Source organism: Haemaphysalis longicornis, unplaced genomic scaffold, assembly GCF_048455015.1.
Source record: "Haemaphysalis longicornis isolate Haplotype H1 unplaced genomic scaffold, Haemaphysalis longicornis Haplotype H1 scaffold_1, whole genome shotgun sequence".
Taxonomy (NCBI): domain Eukaryota; kingdom Metazoa; phylum Arthropoda; class Arachnida; order Ixodida; family Ixodidae; genus Haemaphysalis; species Haemaphysalis longicornis.
The window spans coordinates 241,266,138-241,290,032 of NW_027526203.1; the positions used below are offsets into that span (position 1 = coordinate 241,266,138).

The following is a 23,895-nucleotide window of genomic DNA, read 5'->3' on the forward strand; positions in this document are numbered from 1 at the left end:
ACCGGGAAAGGGGGAAAAACATTTTGGGCGAGTTAACAAGTTATCTGATGGACATAGAGCAGTAATTTTTGGCTAAGGTACTTATCGACCCCCTAATCCAAGTACTGGGTCTGTTGGGTGACTGCGCTCTGCAAGCATTTAAGATTTCAAAAAAAGTTGAAAAATTTACATCATCTTCCCGCGAGGGGAACCATGGGTAGATGCGACGCATCGTGGGGTTTCCGTTGCGTTTCCGTTATGTTGTTTCCATTTAGCGTGTCAATTTGTTGTTGTTTTCATTTTATTACCTACGGTTGCGCCGACCATCGCGATAGCAGGCCTGTTAGTCTCCATTCAAATCATCGGTGGTCATCGGATGTCATCGGAGCGGCGGAACGACTGAGCGGAGCGACGCAGTTACCGCGTTTATATGTACCGCGCGTTAACGGTGAGGGGAATGAGAGAGAGCAGCGTATGCGCATGTGTTCGATGTTTAACCGAGCGCTAACGCGCGCTGACGCACAGCTGGCACGGCGACGGGAGCGAGCGCTAACACGCAGATGGCGCTGCGGTGAGAGCGGCGTTAGCGCGCAGCTGGCGCGGCGAGGAGAATGGGGGAGGGATGCGGACTACGGACGACGGAAGACGTCGGAGGGACAAGGCGAGTTAAAGAGATGCGTCGCATCTAAAAAGTGTCGCAGGGTCCCTTTAACGCGTAAATACCCGGAGTATAGGATGCAACAGCTGTTGCCCCTTGAGCGCAAAATCAAGTACGCAGATGTTCGACTGCGTCGAGCGCGCTCACCTGGCTGTCCACTGCCATGTGGAAAGCGCCCTTCTTGAACGGCAGCATCTTCCTTTCCCCGCTCCGGGTGCCTTCGGGGAAAAACAGGAAGCTCGCCTGCGAATGGGCACGAGGAAATTCCCCTTCTGCGGCTGTCTGACTTTTTCACATGCTCTCCTGAATCTGCTAAACCAATCACCCCAAGATAGACCTGCATGCTAGGTCCCGTGATTGGCCTACTTTGCCTCTTTGATAGCATAGAGCGTTCTCTACAGGTGGTAAAACGGGTGTTGGGAAGAGGGCGATAGAAAACTGAGTAAAAGTATGCGGCTGTCTGTTCTAGCACGGAATAGAACCCTAAGCAAATACGGCCTCCTTTAGGATGCAATATATATATTTTAAAGCGCACCATGCCAGGTGTTTTTACTGTGCTTGTTACGTCATGCCTACCGTACAGCTGCCTAGCAGTGTTACCAAAAATGCAGCACATGCCAAACTGCTCCTGCACACGACATAAAATCACTAAGATTGTTCGTATTGGACTTTTCAGCGCAACAGGAAAAGAAAGCACAGCCGTAGAGAGGCAACCCAACCCATTACAAAAGAAGCTCATAGTGCAAGAGAGCAGCCATTTATCTTGCTTCCACGCGGGAGGAGCACAGTATCGAAATGCTAGGGGGTTCACTATAATCGTTGGTGCAAGGCCGACACAATTACAGCGGCCCTTTTGGAATGGAAGCAGTATAGTGCATATAGATATACTTTCAAAACTAGTTGTAAGCACATGCACTAGTTGTAAGCACTAGTTGTAACCACACAATATCACCTTACCACCACAAATTTTTGTAAACGTGAATAAAGGTAGGTTCGAGTGTCTACAGCCTCAGTTCGAAATGGTCGTTTCCTTTTGTGATTAACATGCACCCAGGTTTTCTGGACTTACTAGCATAGCACAGTGGAAGTACCGATAGTAATACAACTGAGACTAGTTCGTTTTACCTAAACAATTTTGTAATCTTCCACCGCAAGTCGTCTTTACAGGAATGAGCTAAAATATGCCGCATACCTCTTGAACAACGCTGGGATGAATTTTTCGGCTTTTTTTTCTACCACGAAACTTTGGTATGAGCCGTCATTATCAAATCCAAGCAGATATACCACACTGAATGTTCGCTTTATAAGGAATATATGAGCACGCGTTGTCAATGACTGCAGCATGATTCTCTACGCGGCCGAAATTTGTGTATACGTAGTTCAGTGAAGCAGTGAGTGTTGCCCAGCGCTGAACGCTTTGTGCCCTAAGCATCGAAGTTTCCATCTACGGAGGAAAGTTGGACTTTCCTTAGCAGAAACTTAGTCGACCTTGGGGATTTCCCCTAAATTGATTAACACAAGTTTCCATCTACTGACAGGTTAAGAGAACCAACGAGCTAACACTGGGCAACCTGCAGGTTGTAGGTAATATTGCACGTAAGGTAACCTTGCACGCAACAAGTTCTCTAGCGAGCACCTTTATTTCTATCCTTCCATCATTGCGGGCACTTCACTGAGACGAAGGGCTCCATACTCGACTTGAGGCACGAAAAGGGAGCCGGGCCTGCCGTCGCGCTGGCCTAGGTCTTACGTTCGTCCTATACTCACAAGTCAAGAACTGTAGTAGCTAATGGGATGTATCCCTCCGTCGCGGCGACGGACCCTGGCGTCAACCAATGCGGGCGTTTTGAAAGTACATTGCGGTTGATGCGCAGCATTGTCAACTTTTTCTCACCCAGTTTTTTTTGTAGCTGTAGTAATATACTCCAAAATTCAGCCCGAAAAATCACGAAAAATGCTCGTGTCGCGTTCAAAATACTCGCACTAAGGCACTGCTTGCGCTGCCCGCTGGAACAGCCGGTGCGGTGGCGAGGCGCAGGGGTGACTTCCGTTGTCATTCTTTAATTGTGCGCGAGTATACACTTGTTCATGCCTTCGAAATGGGACGCACCTTGCCCGTGAGGACGTCCGCTAGTTGGTTATTCACCGCCCCGTGGCTCTGCTTCGGGTTGTGGCGGTTGAGGAAGATACCTCCCGACAGGTAGCACAGCAGCGCCATCGGGCCCGTGTACATCAGTTCACGCTTCAGCACCGGCGCCAGGGGGTGGAACTCGTTCCACACGCATAGCGTCGCTGGTTCACCGTGTGCAATGTGAAACGCTCTCCCAAGAAATTCCAACTGGCCACTGAGAACGCCCAGAGTCCCGCACCCTCCTCGGCCCACAAAAGGGCCGTTGGTGGCCCACACCGAATTTACGAATTATTGATACGCCTAAAAGTGCGCTAGCCAGGGCGGATCAAGGCCGACACCAAAGAGCCCGCGCGCTGGGGGTTTACAGCCCTTTGTGTCGGTGTGTTACGTTAACCTCTAAGGCGCTTTCGGTGAAGATATATCTCCCTCCCCCCCCCCTCACCCCGCCTCTACACAGTTTTTAACCCACTTCAGTATCCCGTTGGCGTCCAACCTTATATGCTTAATTCGGTCAATTTGTAGGGTATGCAAATTTAGAACAGAGGAACATTCGCATTTGTACTCGCAGTTTGAGCTCTTTTGTTTCATTTCCCTGAAAATTAATTCCACTCGAGTAACTCCGTACTTTCTGAGCGTTTCATCATGACCTAGCACTAAAGGCGACGGAGCACGTCGTATCATATTGATATAGTTGAGACCATCGGGAGCGTTACAACACCAGTGAAGCGTCTCGGGACGACGGACAGGCATGCCTCATGTTTATGCGTGAATAGACGCGGTGGACATAATGTTAGTGCCCATCGAGTATCACTGTTGGGACGGCTTTGCGATTTTTCAACGAAACTTACTACTCCAGGTGCAAACTCAGGGAACACCCGGTAGCGCCTCTCTGACTTTCAAGCAAGCGCCTCATACGTTCAAGGTCGAGCAAGCGCACGGGCGGTTCGCCACGCCGACAGAAGAGCCAACTACCCCGCTTCGGCCACCGACCGAAACAACGCGCGGCGGCGACGGCTTCCGCAGTGAAAGCTTTTAATAGGTCGCGAAGGTCGTTTAATAGCTCGTTAATTCCAAGGGAAACTCGAAAAGAGGGGGTAGAGGGAAAGAGTAAGGGCACGCGCCATCAGAAAACGATACCAGCAGACGCTGACTGCTATTACTCCCCTGTGGGTTCGGCCCCAGAACGGAACTGCACCGAGCAGCGTCTGTGGAGCTGTGGAACGGGAGCTGTTGCAGGTCGAGCCTTTTCGTAAGTCTGCTGAAGGTCGTGCGTCATTCAAGGGTAGGAGCAGGTTCGCAGACCCGCCGGCGGACACGCAGAAACTGGTTCCCAAAACCGAGTAACAGAAAGCGCAGTGGTCTCACACAACTCGGTTCCAGGGAGAGGGGAGGAAGCCTCCCGCCGCTGCGCCCGTGCAGGTTCAACCCGACACGAGAGAACCGTGCACAGCTCCGCCGTTTCAGCAGCTTTCACGCTGGGCGAACTTTTTTCTCTTGCCGGGCAATTGTGTGCGCGTTCCCCTCTCGCTCTATCCCGAATTGCTCGACAAACTTGGCTTAACCGAGTTGAACCACGGCAAAATTTATGCTTACGGTTGCATGTAATGTATCGTGTCTCGACAGCAATCCACGCCCGAGAAAAATAAACTTTGCTCATACCTTTCGCCTAAATTCTGCGTCACCTCTATGTAGAGTGCTAAAACAGCTTCACTGGTTATCCACTTCCACGAAGTTGAATGATTCCTAATTTTTACTCAAACCAGCTATGATCAGTGATAATGGCAGGAAAACCCAACGGTAAAATTGTCACCGCTCTTTACCACAAGGTCTTTTAAGTGTGGCACAGATGCAGCGAATTTTCACGGCAAACTCCCCATAGCGGCTCGAGCCTCCACAGCGCACCTCGGGCCCATCGTCCGCCTAAACAAAGCCGGTCGTGGGTTTGACCCCATGCGATTAGAAAGTGGCAAACTCCGCTGCGGCGTTTTCAGAGTTGCCAGCTCGGCATCGGGCTTGAGAATGAGTTGAACAGACAACATTGGTGCCTCATATTTTCTATATACGTGCATTTCTGAATTAATGGCTAATGAAAGCAGTTCACCAACGCATGCATACGCTGGTTACGATTTGCTGCTCATTGTTCTTGTCATACGGTCCACAAACCACGGAGAACCCGCTTTGCAAGGCAGCAGCGCGCAGATACACACATCCAAGGTATTCGCTGTGAAGCGACTATGAGCATTGTGAAGTGTCTTACACCAAGGTGAATTTGCATCGTTACACCGATCGTGCTTGAACAACTGAACAAAGAGTCTGTGCTTAGGACCAGCCAGTAAAACGCCCGATGGGTGCCGTTAATTCAGTGCTTTACCACCAAAACTCCGGTCCCCAAAACTGAACAGCAGCCAGTCAGCTCAACGACAGGTAGCAAGCGGTAGCCGAGAAAAACGCCTTGTTTGGCCGCTTCCCCAAACGTTTGCCAGCCGCTTCGGGGAGAAGCCGGACGCCAGGCGAACGTATCTAAAGCCCAGTTCAGATGCCCACGAGCTGGCTATGGCGGCTAGAAACTGGCTGTTGGTCGTCGCTGGTCGTCCGTCAACAAAGATTCTCACACTTATATATTAGACGGAAATCTGTCGCTGCAACATTTTGTAAAATATACTCCATTTGGGACAGCAATGCTAGTTCAGTGGATTTATTTGTTGGAAACCAATTTGGGCTGAGCCTAAAATGTTATGGAGGTCCCAAAAAGACAATAGGCGTTCAAGAATTACTTTTCGAGTACTTTTGAAAAAAATTGGAAGGATGACATTGGGCGGTAGTTACCGATGTCATTACTGTCGCCTTTTTTAAAAACCACGGTCATTTTGCGCATTGCATGTAACGAGGAAATATTCCTGCCGAGAAACAGACGTTAAATATGTGTACTGAAACTGTACAAGGAAAACATTCAGCAACTGGAAACTGGGGCGCTACTCTGACTAAAAATGCTCAGCTCATTTTGCAGCTCGATGGTAGCCCAGCCCTCCACAGACCATGGCTGCAAACAGCCTTCTCGAACCTAAAATCTGTCTCGGATAAGATTCCCCGGATTGTCTGCTAAACGAACTAGCAAAAGTTCTGAGCGGCACGCATTCACTTTCAGATGCAATTGCATCATCGAGCGTTCCGAAACGCGAGCAGGCTTCACCAAATTCAGTGGACGGTTAGCGTGCTTTTTTCTCACAAAAATATCGATGGAAAGGAAGCACAACATCCAGCCATAAAACATTAGGATAGTGCTGATGTATTAAGGCGTTTGTAGCCTTTCTCTCAGTGTCACATTTTCCTACATTTCAGAGAAATCTGTTGAAAGCGCAATACTTATCTGGCTTATTTTCACGAAGAAAATCAATTACTTTTTCAGAGTCAAGATTTGTCCGCTGTTTTTATCGAAAATCGAAAATTGAAGTAAATATAACTTGAGCCTATACATGCATGAACGATAGTATTTGACGCTTATATATGCCCAAATGACACTTTTCAGTGCCAATTTAAGGCACCTACAACCTTGATTTTTCGCGGCTAAAGTTCGGGTATCTCGCAATCACCATAAAGATTTTCGAACGTGTCATTTAATGAACACAATAGAATAGTGAGCACACGTCGTGCTCGCATCGCGTGATAAGAGGAAAGAGCGACCCCGAGAATACAGAGATGACAGCAAACCCGGCTGATCGTTTTTGAGTTCTCCGCCGCGCGTAGCTACCGATAGAGCGTGTCGCTATTAACCGTTGCGCTCCTACCATGTCACACAAAGTAGGAGCTGAGCTTTCTACGCGCCGTTACGATGGTACTTGTGGCAGCTCATCGCTGCGAGGGTTCTTGGCGGGAACAGGCTGATTTCGCTTTCGTTTCCCATAACACCTAACGCGGTAGAAGCACAGGCCAACAAACGCAAAATTACAGCAGAAAATCGAGAGTAGGTCGCACGCTGCGGTTCTCACCAAGCACGTCCAGGCTGGACTGGTGGTTGGCGACAAGTACAAAGCGCTTGTCCTTTGGTATGCGTTCGGCGTGGAGCAGAGTGAACTTCACGCCCATTGCCCACGCCACCATCCTTGCAACGACAGAGATCGGCCTGCATTGGCAACAAGGTAGAAAACAACATCAGCACAATGGCCCCTCGAAGAGGGTGCTTGGGACCGCCAAACTGCGAGTTGAATAGCGTAACGTTGAAAGTGTGCCTGTGAGGGTCCTGAGGACACAAGTTTTCATCGCAACATCGGCCCACTACGTTGCCACATTCGACCTTGAAAGGTTTATTCTGCGCCGCGGTGCGTCCAAGGAGCTGCTGCGTAACCGGGGACGCGTTTGTCCTTCGTCGTGCAAAGGCAGCGTTACCCCGTGCCAAGTTCGTACAAAGAGTACCACCTATTACCCCACAAACCAACTGACTGACCAAGTGATTGAACTGTACGCTCAGCGATATGCTTTCTATGTATGTACAGGGGGTATTAAAAGAAATACGAACAATGGAGCAAACAGCCTCAAAATAAATTATCGGCATCGCTTCTTGATCAAACACAGGCTTCTCAGAGTAGGCTACACTCTCACGATATCAGTAAGAACTGCGCACTTCTGCAGTTTACTGAATTTTCAGCCAGCCATGCGGTATACAACATACGTCGGAGGGAGTGCACTCCGTCGTTCAGATTTCTTTTAATCCCCCCTGCACAGGCGCCGTCATAAGTAATTGGAACACGGATTTGTGAATATTACAAAATATTTGTATTACTGGCTTTACGACAGCCATTAGCGGTTTACAGGAAGCTTCTTCTATTAGGAAGGACTTCTTTAAACGCACACCAATGCAGACAGGCAGTTTCCGGAATTAAAAAATTTTCTTAAATTTACGAGACCGTGTACCAATTACCTTTGACTGACCTGTCCATACGTTTCTTCGGACTATTCTAACTGGGATTCAGTTCTGCCTTTTGTCACGTACGGTGATAATATGGCGATGCAGTCTACTACAACGTCCTCGCCATGCATTTTACTCTAAAGGCGTGAGCCTTCTGGCCCTGTGTACATAGACATCCCCTTTTACCTATCGCCCCGATGTTTCTGACTGCACGCCTGTTTCAAAAATGGTTAGGCACGCCGAAGAGTGCCGCCAACTGGCTCGATCATTTAAGGCTGTGGATAAAAGACGCCAATGTCTCGTCATGACGCGTCGGCTGAAACACCTACCTACGACCCCAAGACCCACTCCTGTGGCTATGGTGTTGTTTACTGCTCAGGCCGTTCGCCGTAATCAAAGGCTAAATACCACAGCCCCTACCACGACATCGGGAAAACGCCTCCTGTCAACTGCCTTGTTGATGTGATCACTCCCACAACCGAACTTTGTCACCGTGGACGCAAAATGGTCCACGTGCAGCGCATGGATCCCTACTATGACCCCACGACACGCTCGTTGTTGCATCTCCTTGGGTCGCCAAGTGTGGCCCCTCTTCTTCGCCGGGGAAGGGGTGACTGTAATGGAGATAATAGGATAACGCGAGCACCAAGCATTCCCTTCAACGGATATGTTCCGTATGTTGTACGAAGCAAAGAATATGACAGTGCAAAGGACACTCTGCCCAAGTGGGATTGTGCTTCGATGTAAAACAGGGACGCCACATAGAGTCTGCTACGCGCATAGGTCGGCAAAACAGAAAGAGCTCACTCAAACTCAATCACAATTTTTGTCATTCACGCTGTACTCAATCAAACTCAGACTCAAAAAGCTCGTCTGTTCACAAAATCGCTCGTACTCACTCATCAAATACTCATTTGTAATCATACTCACTTGTACTCAAACTCATTTCTCCTCACGAGTATTCGTACTCAATCTGTACTCATGAGTACCGAATCTGTACTCATGAGTACTCACTCTGTACTCATGAGTACTCAATCTGTACTCATGAGTACTCAATCTTCTGTACTCATGAGTACTACTCATTCTACACTCACGAGTACTACTCATTCTGCACTCATGAGTACTACTCATTCTGCACTCATGAGTACTTAATCTGTACTCATGAGTATTCAATTTGTATTACTCACGAATAATCAACTTATCTGCACTGTTAGCTAGGTCGTATCTCGAATGAAAGAATAAACAGAAAAAAATAAAATGTTTAATTGATTAGAAAAACACAGGTTACATATATATCAGGACAGAGGAAGAAAACGTCTGACGCGGTGAACTGTCGTAGGGGGACTTACTGCGCGAAGGCGAGAGAGCGAGAGACAGCGAAACGGAACGTAAGCACTCGCGTTGCGTCTGGCGTCTTCTCTTGTTTCAGGAATAAAACAACGAAGTCTAGGCCGGGCCGCGCTCAGGGGAGCTCGGGACTTGTCGGTGCGGCCGTGGCCGTAAACTGCGGTTTTCTGCGTGTCTTCGGGTGGCAGCTTTTGTCTACCGTTTTCGTTTCCGGGTGCGCTGATGCTCTCGTAATCGTGCTCCAAATCTGAATTGTGTCTGCCCGCAGGCACAATGAAACGTTCGCGTAGATTGACGTCCGTTCGTATCCAGATCACTGTCCGCTTATTCACGGATGCTCGATTCTGGCGCTTGTTTTTTATTGTTCCGGATACTAGAAACTCCGTTAAGAGGGTGTTCGTCTCGTTGAGCTTCGGTGAATTTCACATCTGCTTGATTTTATTGTGTGTGTGCCGTGGGATTGCATTCGTCAGACCTGAACTTGACAGTGTTTACGGCGTTGCGTTAGCCGCGCCGCTTCCGTCGGCGATTGTGTTCGTGTAGCTCGTCGCGTGCTTGATGCATGTGGGGGCGTAGACGTCCGGTTTGTTCGGTGGCGAGCTGCGTTGTGTAGGGATGGCATAGTTCGGCGCGTTGAGGACGTTGCTTGAATTGTCGTGTGTGTTGCGTATGGTGCGGGAGCCGTTTGGCTTTTCGTTTAGTGTGCAGTAGCGTGGCGTTTTCGTAGGGTGGCATGGCTGATCGGTCAAGGTCGTTGCGGCTCCGTGCTCGCGGTCGCAGTGGTTGTTTCGGAAGTGAAACCGTTGTGGTGGGGAAGCAGGCGTGGTTCATGCCGTCTGTTCGGTCCCACATTCCTTGGCGTCGCAAGCGTGACTTCATCGTTAGTGCATTCGATGCCTTCGTCTGGATCGGGTTCATTTGTTTCCGTTCTTGCCGTGTCCGTGTCGTCGCTCAAGCCCTCGTCTTCTTCCCGTTGTTTCGAGAATGCTATAATCGCTATCTCTCCCATACAAGCAGGCTCCGTTCATCCCGAGTCCGCTTGCTCGTGGTTGCGTCCTCTTGTACGAAATGGTGTTTGTCGTGTGAGTCTCGGTCGGAGCGTGGGTGCCGGGGATCTTGTTTGTTCTAGTTCGGACATGCCGCATGCGCTGGCCGTGTCGTTGCTCGTTGACGGACCTACCTGCACGAGTGTTATGTCGTTCGTCGGCTGGACATCGGGCTGGAGCAGCGGGTGTGGAGAGCTCGTACGTTCCGGTAGGGTTGAACTGCGTGCGCTGGGTCTATTGTTGTTTGTGGCCAGGGGATTTCTGCGGTTGTAACATTCGCTGGCCAAGTCCGGATAGCAGCAGTGGGCAGTGTTGCCACCGCTGGGCGTCAGATATCCACTAAAAAGCCATAAGAAATCCGCCAGATTCCGCTAGATTCTAAAACATATCCGCTAAATTTTCCGCTAGGGCCTATTTTATTAGAAAAACAGTGCAATTTCGTATGATAAATACCTTTATCATTCTTAGAATCTCCCCAAAACTGCGAGAGCTGAAATAACATAAGTCTTCCAAGGAGTCTAACTAGAACACTTGAAGCTTCAGTGCGGCGGTGGTCGTCATTTGTCAACCTCATCACAGATGAGGCTAAAAGTTATAAATGTTCCCACTGATGAAAAAAAGAACTCACAGGTCAACAAAAAACACATCGAGGTCTTCGTCGCCGCTGTCGTCGTCTGATATCATCTCTACAGGAACTTGTTCAGGTACTTGTTCAGGGACCAGAAAGGAGACTTGGTTGCACATACGTTGCAGATGTCCCGATGGCACTAAGAACTGCCGCGGGAAGTTCGTAATCAAAACAACGTTTCTGGTGTCGCTTCAGCCCCGCTCTTACGACGAAGATGGCGTTTCTAGTTTCAGCCTTCATCTTGTTCCGCAGCTTGGATTTTAGTATTTTAAGCTGACTAAACGTCCTCTCTACTTCGGCATTTGAATACGGCAGCACGAGCATCGACATGGCAAATCTGGCCAGCTCGGCGAACAGGTTTTCGCCGCAGGCGTCCTTACAGGAGTGAACTTCCCACCAGAACGACTGCGTAGATGATATTAAGTGCGATGCACTTTATAAGCGACCCTGAATCCGCCGTCATCCGCGCTCCTCCTCCTCTCCCCTAGCAACGGCGCGAGGAGCGTTTGTAGCAACGGCGCAGCGACGTCACACCCCACGTGACCCGCGCGCGCTCCGCCTCCCGCGCCGTGGCTGCGCGCGCCCGCGCCGGCTCCCGCACCGCTCCTCGCGCCGTGACGTCACACTCCCACGTGACCGCGCGCTGGCGCCTTTGCGTCTCCTCCCCCTCTCCTCGCGCCGTGACGTCACATGCTCTGCAGCTGGCGCGCCTCTCCCCCCGTTAGGTTTGCACTCACCCTCGGCGCGCGCCTCTCCCCTCGCCTGACAGCTCCCCCTCGCCGGTACTGCGCCTCTCAAGGCGATGGCAGAATTACTACGCCGTGTACTCTCGGCGCAAGAAATGCATTCGCACTTCCTCACGATTCCCTTCGGGGAGGGGGGGGGGGTAATTTTTTGCCTCCAGTTCAGAAGGGTGATTTTGCTCCACTGGTTTTTAAATTTTTTCTATTGTCTCAGGTGGCACTGCCATTGGCTCCTTCACGACGCACAAAGCGTTTTCGATCGATAAGAGTGATGTTTCCTGGAGAACTGTGATCTTGTAGGGAAGTCGCTGTCTGATTTGATCTACTAGCGTGGTAATAAACCTTATGCAGCTTTCTCGCATCACAGCTTCATCTTCGAGAGAGAACCCGTCGGTCTTCTGAGCTTTCACGTTGTTAACGTACGTCTCAAACTCGTAGCCCAGATATGGCTTGGGGTTCAAGTGGTCCTCAAGTCTGCACGTCAGAACGTCAATCTGCTCTGTCGGAATTACGACTTTTTTAACCAAGCTTGAAAGCAAAGTCATAAGGTCTTTCTTACAGGGCGATTTTGAATCGGTGCACTGTGTGAGGTATCCGCCAGAAATCCGCTATGTATGAAAATGGCCCGCCAAAAAATCCACTAGCCGCTAGACTAATTTTTTCCCCGTCAGAACAAAATGAAATCCGCCAGATTTAGCGGAAAATCCGCTAAATTGGCATCACTGGCAGTGGGAGCGGAGGATGTCGCGTATAGTAGTTTCCTCCGTGTGTGCTGGCTTGCTGGCGTTCCGTGCGCTGTGCATTTCGTTCGCCGTCGTCAGCACCACTGGTTCAAGTTGAATGTCGTTCGTCGCCTCTGGTGCGTTTCGTGCGCTGTGCGTCTCGTTTTATCTAGGAAACTCCCCTATAATTGGTGTGCGGTTGTTCGCCACGTATGGTGAATTTCGGCCGCCGTGCGTCTTGTTCGCTTGTCGTGGCCATATCCACCAATCCGGATGTGATGTCGTTGGTTGCGTGGACCGGCGGCGGGAAAGCACGAGGGAAAAATGCACGTACTGGCTTCGTTGCGTTCCGTGCTCTCAGCGTTCCGTTCGTGTACGTCTGTACCGGAATAGCGGGTGCCAGGAACGCGGTGCCTTCTGGCTCGTGCATGCTGCGTACGTTGCGCGTCTCGTTGCTCGTGGCTGGAATGACCTGCGCCTGGGCGATGAAGCTCGTGGGCGATGTAGCAGAGCAACGTGCGTTCGTTATCTCACCAGAAATGCACTGACCTTCGATGCGCTTCCATAATCGTGGCGATTACCTGGGAGAGGTCCGGTGAGCACGCAATCACAGGTCCGGTGAGCACGCAAGCACGCAATCTCGTTCATGTGCGTGCCGTCGTGCATTCTGCCTGTGTCCGGATCTCGTGCAGTCCAGGCACCGTGGGAAACGTGCGGCCGGCTCTCACCAGTTGTCTCTGAAAACTTTCTCGTTCATCACGCACTCTGAACAACTGACCTGATCATATTGTCAAGTTTCTTAAGATCGTTTTGTCGTACCTTGAGATAATGCACTGCATATGTTATGCGGCTGATGACGAAGGCCTGCACTAGGCGGAGCGTCTCGCATTCCTGGAGGCCCGGTGTTTGTCTGATACTCGACCGATCATGCGGCTGATTTGTTCACACGTGGATTTAAGTTTGTTAAGGGCAATGGCGTTATTGCGTTTGTTATTACTCCCTTCTAAAACGTCCACCGAACGTTTAACACAGCTCGGGATGCACAATACGATCAATGAGCTCATAGAGGCTCAGTACACGAGTCAAATCATGCGACTGTCAATGACAACTACTGGCAGGCATGTCCTTGAAGATCTCCCCATCGCTCTACCCCCTACCACTGAAGACACAGCGGACATCCCTCCCCCTTGGCGCCGCAAACTAATCGTTAAACTTCTGCCCCGTAATATGCATCCTGACCGAAACTCAGGAAGAAAGCAAGCCCGAGCAACAGCCATACCAAAACAATATGGCACCCGTAAAGGCGTGTATTATGTAGACGCAGCGGGGCCCACACCGGAGGGCATCTGTACGGTTTCGGTCCTGCATGAGGGAATACAGGTGGATGGACTATCGGTGAAAACAAGTAAAATTGAGTTTGCTGAAGAGACGGCTATAGCTTTGGCCGCCACTCACTCTGACGCAACGCACATAATGACTGACTCGCAACAAGCTTGCCGAAATTTCATCAGGGGTCGGATAGCACTCCTAGTTAGAAAACAAATTCTCACAAATGCCAATCCAGAAATATCCGACACCATAAAACAACTTGTATGGGTACCTGGCCACCAGGGAGTAGAGGGGAACGAGGCTGCGCACACAGCCGCCCGAGCGTCTCTCCCCCGGAGTTCCTCTGACTTCCCAGGCTCTGACCGTACACTTGTACATTACCCGCTAACCACATTCTCTGAGGTCACAACATACCTGCGCCACGGTAGGTGGGCGTTCCCGGTGCCCGCCAAGGGCCTGGATAGAACTGAGGAGCGCCATCTTCGCCAGCTGCAGACGGGCTCATTCTACAGCCCCGCAATGCTCAAACACATCAACCCGTCCTTCTCGGGTTCGTGTAACTTCTGCGGGCAGTGGGCAGACACGTAATATATGGTATGGGCCTGCCAGTATAATCCAGGGTAAAAGTCAAAGTGAAGCCAACGAGGGAGGGCTAGGAGGCGGCCCTGTCCGGCTGCTCGGACCTAGAGTCTCAGCGGGCTCTCGTCCAGCGGGCACGGGCGGCGGCATCGACCAATGGGATCCCGGACTGAGGAATACCACCCACTCAAGAAAGGCCTAACCACCTCTCCCTCTCTTTAACTCTGTCTTGTACATTAAGAAAGTTTTTCCTCCTCCTCCTCCTCCTCACGCAGCCTCCTGCTCTAAAACAGTGCCGCTTGCAGGGTCCTCTGCCGTTTGGTGTCGGAGGCAGCCTGAAGTAGCGTTGGCACATTCGTTCGTTTGAAGAGATGGCGACGCTCTTCTTTGTCCTCTAGAAGACGCAAGATGATGTCGTCCTTACGGCCAGAGCAGGGTAGCCTTCGTAATCGTGGTGCGCTCACGAACTGCTGTTTCTTCGCAGAGGATAGGACGTAGCGTTCCGTTGAAGACAGCAGTGTGTCGAACACCACTGACATGGAGTCCGTCGGTGCCTCACGTCTGCGTGCCGCACTCTCGTAGTCGTGGTGCGGTTCGTCCACGTTGTTCGTCTCTTCGTCCGTTCGTCCTCTCATGGCCTCAAATCCTGATCCTGTCGACTGCAACATCTTAGCTAGGTCGTGGCTCGAATGAAAGGCTAAACAGAAAAAAATAAAATGTTTAACTAATTATGTGAGGCTAAACAAAATATGCGAGGCTAAACAAGGCGTCGCACGCGTTCAACTAGATATTATGATGTCCTATTCACAACTCACAAACGTGCTTAGGTGTACTCGGATATTTTATTTCCATTGCTGGGGCAAATTCCACCGCCGCGCCTGTACAGTGGGGCTATATGCTCACATGTAAATAGCACTACACGAGACCATATTACTAGCGAACCTGAGCAAAATGCTTCAAAACGGGAACCTAATAAAACCATGTGGGCGCACGTACATCAGCCAGATTGTCGCTTGAATACACACAGCGGAATGGTGCGGACAATTTCGGTGAGACAAACGTTACAAACCACGCAGTCGGTTTGACGCGAGTTACGTAAATTAACTGCGACTGTTGAAATGAGCGGTTCGGCTCACGAAACGACTACACAGCGTGACATGCGTCTACGGAAACTTCTGAAGACCGAAAAAGAGGGACTTCAGTACGCCTATTGCGTGCATTGTTAGCAGCCTCCACCGCCTCTCCCCTAAAACAACTGGAAGGGAGCAAGCGCAATGAAGCCGCCACGCGTTCACATGCCGCGTCAACAAAAATAACTGCGGCAGTCCACAAGTGCCATAGAAGAGCAACTGCGGCCGCGTTTCCCGCCGGGCCCTCGCCCCCTCGTTTTTCCCTCTTCACCGTGACCCCTTTGCGAGCGACCGCCGAGAAACGCTTACAGCGCCAAACAGGGACCGGGAAAGGGGGGAGGTGCAGTTTTCGTTGTCTAATTTTGCCATCCTTGACTGTTAAGCTGCACAGCGGCACCGCTAAATGTTTGCGTCTCGTACACGTGCGTCCGGACTCGAGCTCGTGATAAAACTTGTTTGCACTACTGTACTCACGAGTGCATATACTCAAGAGTGCAAGAACTCGCAAAACCAGTATTCATGTGTATTGTACTCATGACTACTGTGTACTCATGAGTACTGTGTACTCACGAGTACTGTGTACTCACGAGTACTGTGTACTCATGAGTACTCATACTCATTAGTACTCAAACTCACGAGTACTCATACTCATGAATACTGTACTCTTGAGTACTCATAATCAAGAGTAGTGTACTCATGAGTACTGTACTCACGAGTAGTGGACTTACCACTGTACTCACTCGTCATCATACTCACCTTTTTTTTTACTGGGTGTGTACTCAATCATGATCGTACTCACTCGTGAGTTTGAGTACAAATGAGTACAAATGAGTGTACTCACGAGTGAGTACGCCGACCTATGGCTACGCGTGAGACCTGCCCCGGGACCTCAGAGCTCGCTGGGAACTCAGACAAAACGAAAGGCTTCACGTCAAGGCCTCCCAGTAGTCCTACCAATAAACATCGCTTTAATATATAGTATGAGTGAAAAGCCTGGCACACGGGACGAACAACAGCAAGGAAATTTACTTACATATAGGTAAGGGACTTGCCTTCATCACCGGAGGGGTACACATTCAGACCATATTTCAGTGATACATGGATATATACCTGCGTGTGTGTTTTTGTACACACGTACACAGGCAAACTACTGCTTGTTCGCGAGCTCAATATTTCTTGATTGTGAAATTTCGCGAAATGTAGGGGAGGACGTCCACTCAAGAAGAAATAGCTTTCGTATCTTCGGTTTCTTTCTCTTTTTTTGTCGCATCTACATCTACACCCGTGTGATTCTTTCACCGTACCGAGGATGCCAGGCCGAATTGTACCACCAATTACGCCCTTCCCCATGGCGCCCTTTTAAATGGTGGAATGGAAACTTGGCGTAAAGGTGAGATTGAGAACTGGCGTACACTGTAAACGCAAACTAACCGGAAATGGAGTTTTAATCAAGTAATGTGCCCTGAAAAGTACTTATAGCAAAAAATGTACTCTCTAGGCATGGTCTAAAAAAGTGGACGAACCTCCATGGTAGTACCGTTGCCCATCCGTGTAGCAAAAGGGAGGATTTAGAACGAGTTAACACCATTTGTGAGATGGCGTTCGGTTCCTTGTATACAACCACGTCCACAATAAACTCCCCATCTGGGGTAATCATCTCAAGCGGGCGGTCGCCATGTTAGTCTTGTGTAGTTTCCGTGTGTCAGCACTTCAACCGTGGACTAATGGTAATTAGAACGAGAAAGCAGGACGTGACGGTTGCATGCAGCTACAAAACCGATACCGTACGTATACCCGTATAGATGCTTCAATCAGCGCGATCACAAGTAGACAGCGCGGCCGTGTTGTTTCAATCTGTTTATTCTGGCGGTAGGTGTTGTCAAACTCTGCTGCTAACAAAGAGACAGTTCTCGCCGTTGCAAAGAATTGCAATGTTCATCTGCTTCGCTTGCTTGCGCATATATAGACAATTTAAATTCTCGTGCCAGCGCGCCAACGCACCCGACTGCAGCGACTCAACTTGCCCTGGTGGCACGACTTGCTGCCCGGATGTAAACAACCTCCGTGCTATCAATGCAGCGCGGCCGGTGACTTGGTGCGGTCGGAGCTTCAAGCGCCTCGCCTTGGGCCATAATTTTTTCTTATTTGAGAAGGACTAGTAGTGCCATTTGGTGGAAAGTTTTTTATGTGCCCCTGTCACACGACGAACGGCCGCTAACAACATTTGGATACGGCGACAGCTGTGGACAGCTCACTGGTAAGTGGTCTGTCATCAGTCGATGCGTTTGTCAAACGTTTGGATAGGGTTAACTGGGAAGTACCCGTGCCGCACACAGCACGTACACGCACGGGCAAAGAAAAAAGCGCACACTCGTTTTATTGTACTTGTTTGTGGCTTTTGGGGTATGCATTCGCATTCTTTTGTAGGCCGGTTTGTAACAGGGCATTCGAGATGAAATCGTTTGTCGCGCGCGGCGTCGTTTTAAAGCAACGTGACGGTTACTCAGGTAGCCGAATCGCCTCCGACAGCGGTGCATCGTCGGGCCCGGTCGGTGAATATTGTGGGACTCTGTCTCTCATATGCATCGAACTGCTCGTGTTATTTTTAGTTAACTGCTCTACTTTGTAATATCTGTTTGTTAACGCTCCTGATGGCTTGCCTGTCCAAATATAAGTCTTTGTGTTGTTTTCGTTCAAGGCTCTGACTCATTCTTAGCGCTCTGGTCGGCGAAAGCCGCAGATCAGACGGCCACCCCCTTCGAAAACTGTGCCCTGTAGATTCGGTGGGGTTGTTTGCTCGCTTGAGTCGACTCTTCACATCTAACAGCGTACCCTATTAAGGAAACGGGGACATGCGTAAAAGATGGTATGAGCCTATCGAACGATTAAATGCATATAGTGTGGACCACGACGGCGACGTGGTTCGAAACCTAAATGTTTTTATTCCCTTTCGGATGATAATGAGGGGTCTGTATACAATCGGGGCCCGTCAGTCGCCAGCTAAGGCCACGTAATTAAAAACACAAATTCATGCCCTTATGGAAGAGAACCGAGTTTGCGGTAGCATGACACAAGTCTGCCGGGCATAAAAAAGGATATCATTTTTTTAGAAGAACAATGCACACACTCTTCTTTTGTTGGTAATAACTTTGTCATAATCAATATTAAGACCATACACAGAAATTACTCGATTCATCTGACACTCGATTTTGACACGGAGCTTGCAACTCCAAAAAGTGCACTGTGGTTTTGCGTGACGGAAACTTCTACAATCACGGTAAATTAACTAAGGCAGGTGTGTGTGGCATGCAGCGTTGGTAAGTTTGCGAGAATAGCGTTTCCATTTCAGCTGTTTTTTTTTTGTTGCCACGCAATCACAAGTAATTTGGTGCCATGAACGAGGTTTACGTTAGATAACAAGGCTGTAGTAACGGTTGCGGCTACAAATGACCTTATGCACCAATCGTGCTTGTCAGCTCGGTGACACAGAATATTAAGGTGTCAGAATACGGATGACTGAGTCGCCTAGTTTATTACTACTGTAAAAAAAGAAAGTGTTTTCTGACCCAGTGAAGGACTTTCCTGTATGGCTAGCTGTGTTATGACAGATGACCATACTTGATGAGACAAGCCGTAACAAATTAGCTTTGGATGTAACACCAGGAGGGAAATAGGTGAAGGTATCTGCAAGTATAACTGAAACAGTGGGTGCCTGTCCGGCATGAATTCATTATTTTCTGACACGATTTTGTTCTGCAGATCCTGATACATGATCGAGTTGAATGACTTCATAGATCTTAAGGCAGGATAGGCTGTGCTGTACAAGGCAAGGCTGCATTCGGAAACCAAGTTGGCCCTTCCAGCAGAAGTTAGTGTTGCCACGGCTTGCAACAGCCGTCCAGCTCGCAAAAGCTGCACTTTTTCTATGAAAGTGAGCCACCATGGTAGGGGAGAGGCAGTGTAAGGGTTTTCATCTTTAACTGTGTGCCCACTCACTTGAATAGATGCAAGCTGGCATCCTAAAGCAAGAAACAGCAGTTAACAAAATCATGCAATACCAAAGTGTTTTTCAGTCAAAAACAAAAACTAATCTATCAACCTACAGAGACTTGCATTTTATCTTCACTGTCATTTAAAGTTGTGCTCGAGTATATTTTGCGGAAGTAATATCTTTTTTTATTGCTGCAAAAGTCACGACGGTTAATGTACTGGCACTTGGTTTTATGAAGCCTTTGCATTCCTAATATAGGTACTGGAATTCGCAGGGAACCTGGCCTTACAATTTTATTACTGTACCGAATTATTAAGTTCATTTAACCATAGTGTCTGTTTTGAGTTTTACGTGTGGGGCATTTTTTTTTCTTTTTTGCTTTTTCAGGCAGATGTTCCTCTGACTCCCTGCCTGCATTCCGTGAACGGGGAAGTTAGCCTCCACATCCATGGCCAGCGTGTCTTGACTGCATCATCTTTACTGGGAGGACTGTGTAGTCTGTTTGCATCGTTCTGGGTTTTCAACATTTAATATCCCAAGAAGGCACACAGAGTTCTAACGTTTGTGGAACATGCCTTTTTGGACCTTGCCTGCACCAAACCACGTGTGAAGGATTTAGAACTAATTAACTTTTATCGCATCAATATCGCTCACTAATATTTGTTTTCAATCCTGTAATCATTGGATAGTAGTCAAAAAGAATTCCGTATTATATTTCTGACTTTTTCTTTTTTCTTTTTTTACTGAAAAGGGGATATTTGATGGGCCGTTCTGTATGCTGATAATACAGCTATCTTTCAGTGAAGCAATAATATTAACAAACTAATTTAACTTGAAACAATTATCTAAATAATATTGGCAACTGGTGCGAAACGAATCAACTAAAAATTATCCGAAAAACACGAATTTCATGGCTTTTTGTTCTCACTCTAAAGAAGCTGTCGCGATACCACCCATCCTGTTCTATATCATTGCAATTAACCCGTCAGACTCGGTCACTTTTCTTGGCGCATTTGTGTCTTTATCAAAACGCACTGGTATTTTCCGCAGCATATTTTTCGTTCTTTATATTACTCATTTATCCATAGCCATCTCACTGCAGTATGTCTCCTACATCATTTATCTCTTGTGCCTTTACCACCTACAAAATGCTTGTTACCTTTCAATATCAAATCGTTGCACAGCTCTCGCTCATTTCACCACAAATTGAAAAATTGTTTTGTTGTTGTAAACCACTGCAACCATTTTTTCTTCACTTTGTGTACTTAATACTGATGCGTACTGACAAGTTCTGATAAATACTGACGCGTTCTCGATCCTCTAGTATTATATAATGATTTCACTTACCATGCGGTTGTTTTTTTTCCTATCTGTTTTTCAAGTATTTCCAGTTCTTGTAGTATTATTGTTTCTACAATTTGTTCAACTAGCAGACAGCTCTCGCTCATTTCACCACCTACTGACTTTTTGTGTTGTTGTTGTAAACCACTGCAGCCATTTTTTTCACTGTGTACTGAGCGCTGATGCGTACTGATAAGTTCTGATAAGTACTGACGCGTTCTCGATCCGCTAGTATTCTATAATGATTTCACTTACCATGCGGTTGTGTTTGTGCCTATCTTTGTTTTTCGCATATTTCCAGTTCTTGTAGTAATATTGTTTCTACGGTTTGTTCAACTAGCATCGTATTGCTGTCTTCAATTCCTAACTGGCGTATTATTTAGCAATGTACCATTTGTGATTTCTAATATGAGGTCGCCATAAATATTTATTTCTGAACCTCCTTGTGTACACCATGTACCATGTAAACTTGTCTGCGAAAGTTCGTTTGAAATAAGCCTGAAATCGAGAAAAACCGTGTGAAATCAGTACTCCCGCAGGGAACTAGAAATTCTCCCTTGTGGCCTAAAACCTCTTTTCGGAAAGCCTACAAAACTCCCCAAGCTTTCGTCAAACTTCATTCAAAAGAAGCAAATGCTTCCCTTGAACCTGCTAAAAACGCCCCTAAACTAACATAAGTACTTCCAAAGGGAGCCATAATAGGCTCCTATTCAACCGCCTAAAAATTCCATAAACATCACTTAAAAACGCCCTTCAGGAAGTAAAGAATACTCCATTTTGACCTCCTTAAATTCTCCCGAACATTTCTTAACACTCCCTAAATACCTCCTTTCTATAACCTAAAAACGCCCTGTTTTGAGGACGTAAACAAAACCTCCCTGTTCCATGTAGTAAAAAAACTCCTACAAGGAGGACCACTAGAGGACAGTCGAAAAAGAACCTCTAGGGAGTATATGGGAGGAAAAAAAGTTTAGAGTGTAGTGTAATTGTACAACTGGGATTTTCACGTTGATACGGGGCATGAGAGCGGTACGTTCGAACGGAAGCCGTTACGCTGTCACTAATGTTTGTGGAAGGTGAGAGTATTGTTTAGTGGAGCACAAACTCTCCATTTATTCTTTCTGTCAAGCACAACGCTCTTCAAGAATACATGTCTACAGTGGCCATACCGGCGTAGTTTGCATACTATTCTTGTAGCAATTTTATACTGATGTGAAGGGAAACATAAAGCAACAACGTGCTACTTTCAAAGTGTGGTTGTCGTTCCTAAGGACACTGCTCGACCAGTTTTTTCGCAGACTAATCACTACATCCTTACCGTCATTATTGTCGTTATGAAAAAGTTATTGTCGTTATGAAAGAACTCCAGCTGCTGGTTTTGACCTCAAGGCGAATGCACTTTTCTATTGCTTTATCTCGCTTGAAAGCGATCAGATTTTCGGAAGTTTGTACCTGCAAAAGAAACCCAAGTCTTCATTCTGAACACAGAATTGAAGCGCTAGGTCAGTGGGACAAGTGAGTCAACACACACAAGGCGCTTATCCCATTGACTCACTAGTCCCATTGTCCTAGCGCTTGAATTCTTTGTCATGTTCTACCAAACAGGCCCAAACCAGCACCCTCGTGAACTTTATTCTGAACCTCTTGTGCATGTCCTCCGTTTTCGACCTACCGGGATTCTATGAGGCTACATGTAGTACATTATGTCTGAGGAATAAAGTTTACGCGGCACCACCTGTACCACACCTCCCTCGATTTCACGGATATAATGTGAAGCTTTAGCAACTCAGAAGAGACGCAGAAGGGGGGAAGTGTGTACGCGCAGGCCTGACTGTAGGCTTAACGGCGCGATTTGAGATCTAACGTCGTAAATGCTACCCGCAGACTGACATGTACTAAGTTTGACGTTATTTAGTAGGTCTTCACGCTAGGCGCTTGTGCTGCCAATAATATAAGACTAAACATCGGCCTATGACGGGCGATTAGGAAAGGCTGTTAGAGATAGCAACGACGAAAACAGGGAAAAGACACAAATGGAAATTCTTCCGTTTTTTTCTTTTCTTGAGAAAGTAGTCAAGCGCATGAAACCTTAAAATGAACGTTCCGGCCCGACAAGTCAGTGAGCAAGCAAGTGCGTAAACCTGGGGGCGAGGAAGCGGCGGTTCTCATGCACCACTACTACGGGAAACATGCCACCTGGCGGTCACCATTCGTAGTTAAGCGGAAGTGCTCAAAAAACGCGGGCTCTCGGTACCAAAGCAAAGTCAGAGTCAAAAGACAGAACGTTCGCAGCCGCCGGTCTCAACAGCTCGTGCCAACACCGAGATCGGCCCGCTGGTTGGTCAACTTGGACGCTAGGCCATGCCGTACGTAGCCCTCTCTTTTCCACTGGATGACGTTACCAGCGTCACTGCAAGCTAAAAGGAACTTCAAAGCAAGAGCGGGCCAGCTCCCGCATGCGAGTAAAAAGAACGTCTGGCCCAATACGTCAGGGGCGGTCTTTAGAAGCGGCCCTCATTCCTAGCCTTCCGTTACGACAAACAGCGGAGCCGGTGCGGGCAGCGTATAGAACGCCAGAGAATAAGTGATGTGCACTCACACCATGTTAGCTGGGCTGAAAGGCCTGAAGATCGCCGGCACGCAAAGCAGGCCGGCGAAGATAGATACGACTCCGTAGTAGGCATACAGGCGGACGTAGTAGCGCAACGTCTGGCTGCGCTTGACGACCACCGTGAACGTGATCACGAAGAAGGCGACCGCGAAGCTCCACGGTTGCGCCATGACTCATAGCAGATGATAACGATGATGATGTTTGATGTTCCTCATCAAACAGCGTATGTTCTGAGATCAGCCAGTCAACGGGGTCTGTGAAGCGGTAAAGCTTAGAACGTTCCAAATGATAATGTAAACATCTTTAAATGTCTGATGGAAAACTATAAAGTCACTGGCAACACAAATGACCTCAGTTTCATTAAAGAGAAAGAGAATAGTCTTTAATGATACTGGTGACGGACCCAGCACACGTCACGCGACAGAAATCTGTCTGATGCGCCAAATCAGAGGGGGTGGCGTCAAAACCGCGTACGACAAAACAGCCAGGCAGCAAAGGGCAGCGACATGACACTGCGCGTAATAACAGCGCAGCAAAAAAAAAAAAAAAACACCACGCGACAGAAAGGGAGGCGCTAAAACCGCAGGGCGACAGGAGGGAAGAGCAGTAACACAGCACCGCGACAAAAATAGGCACTTACGTGGAACGCCTAAAGGGGCAGCTATGGAATATTTTAACAAATGTTCAAATAGTTTTGAGCCTGCCAATATCTTTCCTGGGTTTATCTTTACATTTATATCTTTTTCTAGGCAGAAAT

General features: G+C 48.3%; 1 protein-coding gene across 1 annotated transcript in view; it reads right to left on the minus strand.

The window, feature by feature from the left end:
* LOC144168859 (putative 1-acyl-sn-glycerol-3-phosphate acyltransferase acl-1) overlaps window positions 1–23,308 on the minus strand; it is a 45,746-nt gene extending 22,438 nt beyond the window's left edge. The window contains exons 1-4 of the mRNA XM_077697855.1: window positions 23,127–23,308; window positions 6,755–6,888; window positions 2,748–2,929; window positions 785–880 (exon numbers count right to left, since the gene is read on the minus strand). Coding sequence (XP_077553981.1) covers window positions 785–880; window positions 2,748–2,929; window positions 6,755–6,888; window positions 23,127–23,308 — 594 coding nt within the window. The remainder of the gene's footprint in view (window positions 1–784; window positions 881–2,747; window positions 2,930–6,754; window positions 6,889–23,126) is intronic.
* Window positions 23,309–23,895: the final 587 nt, after the last annotated feature.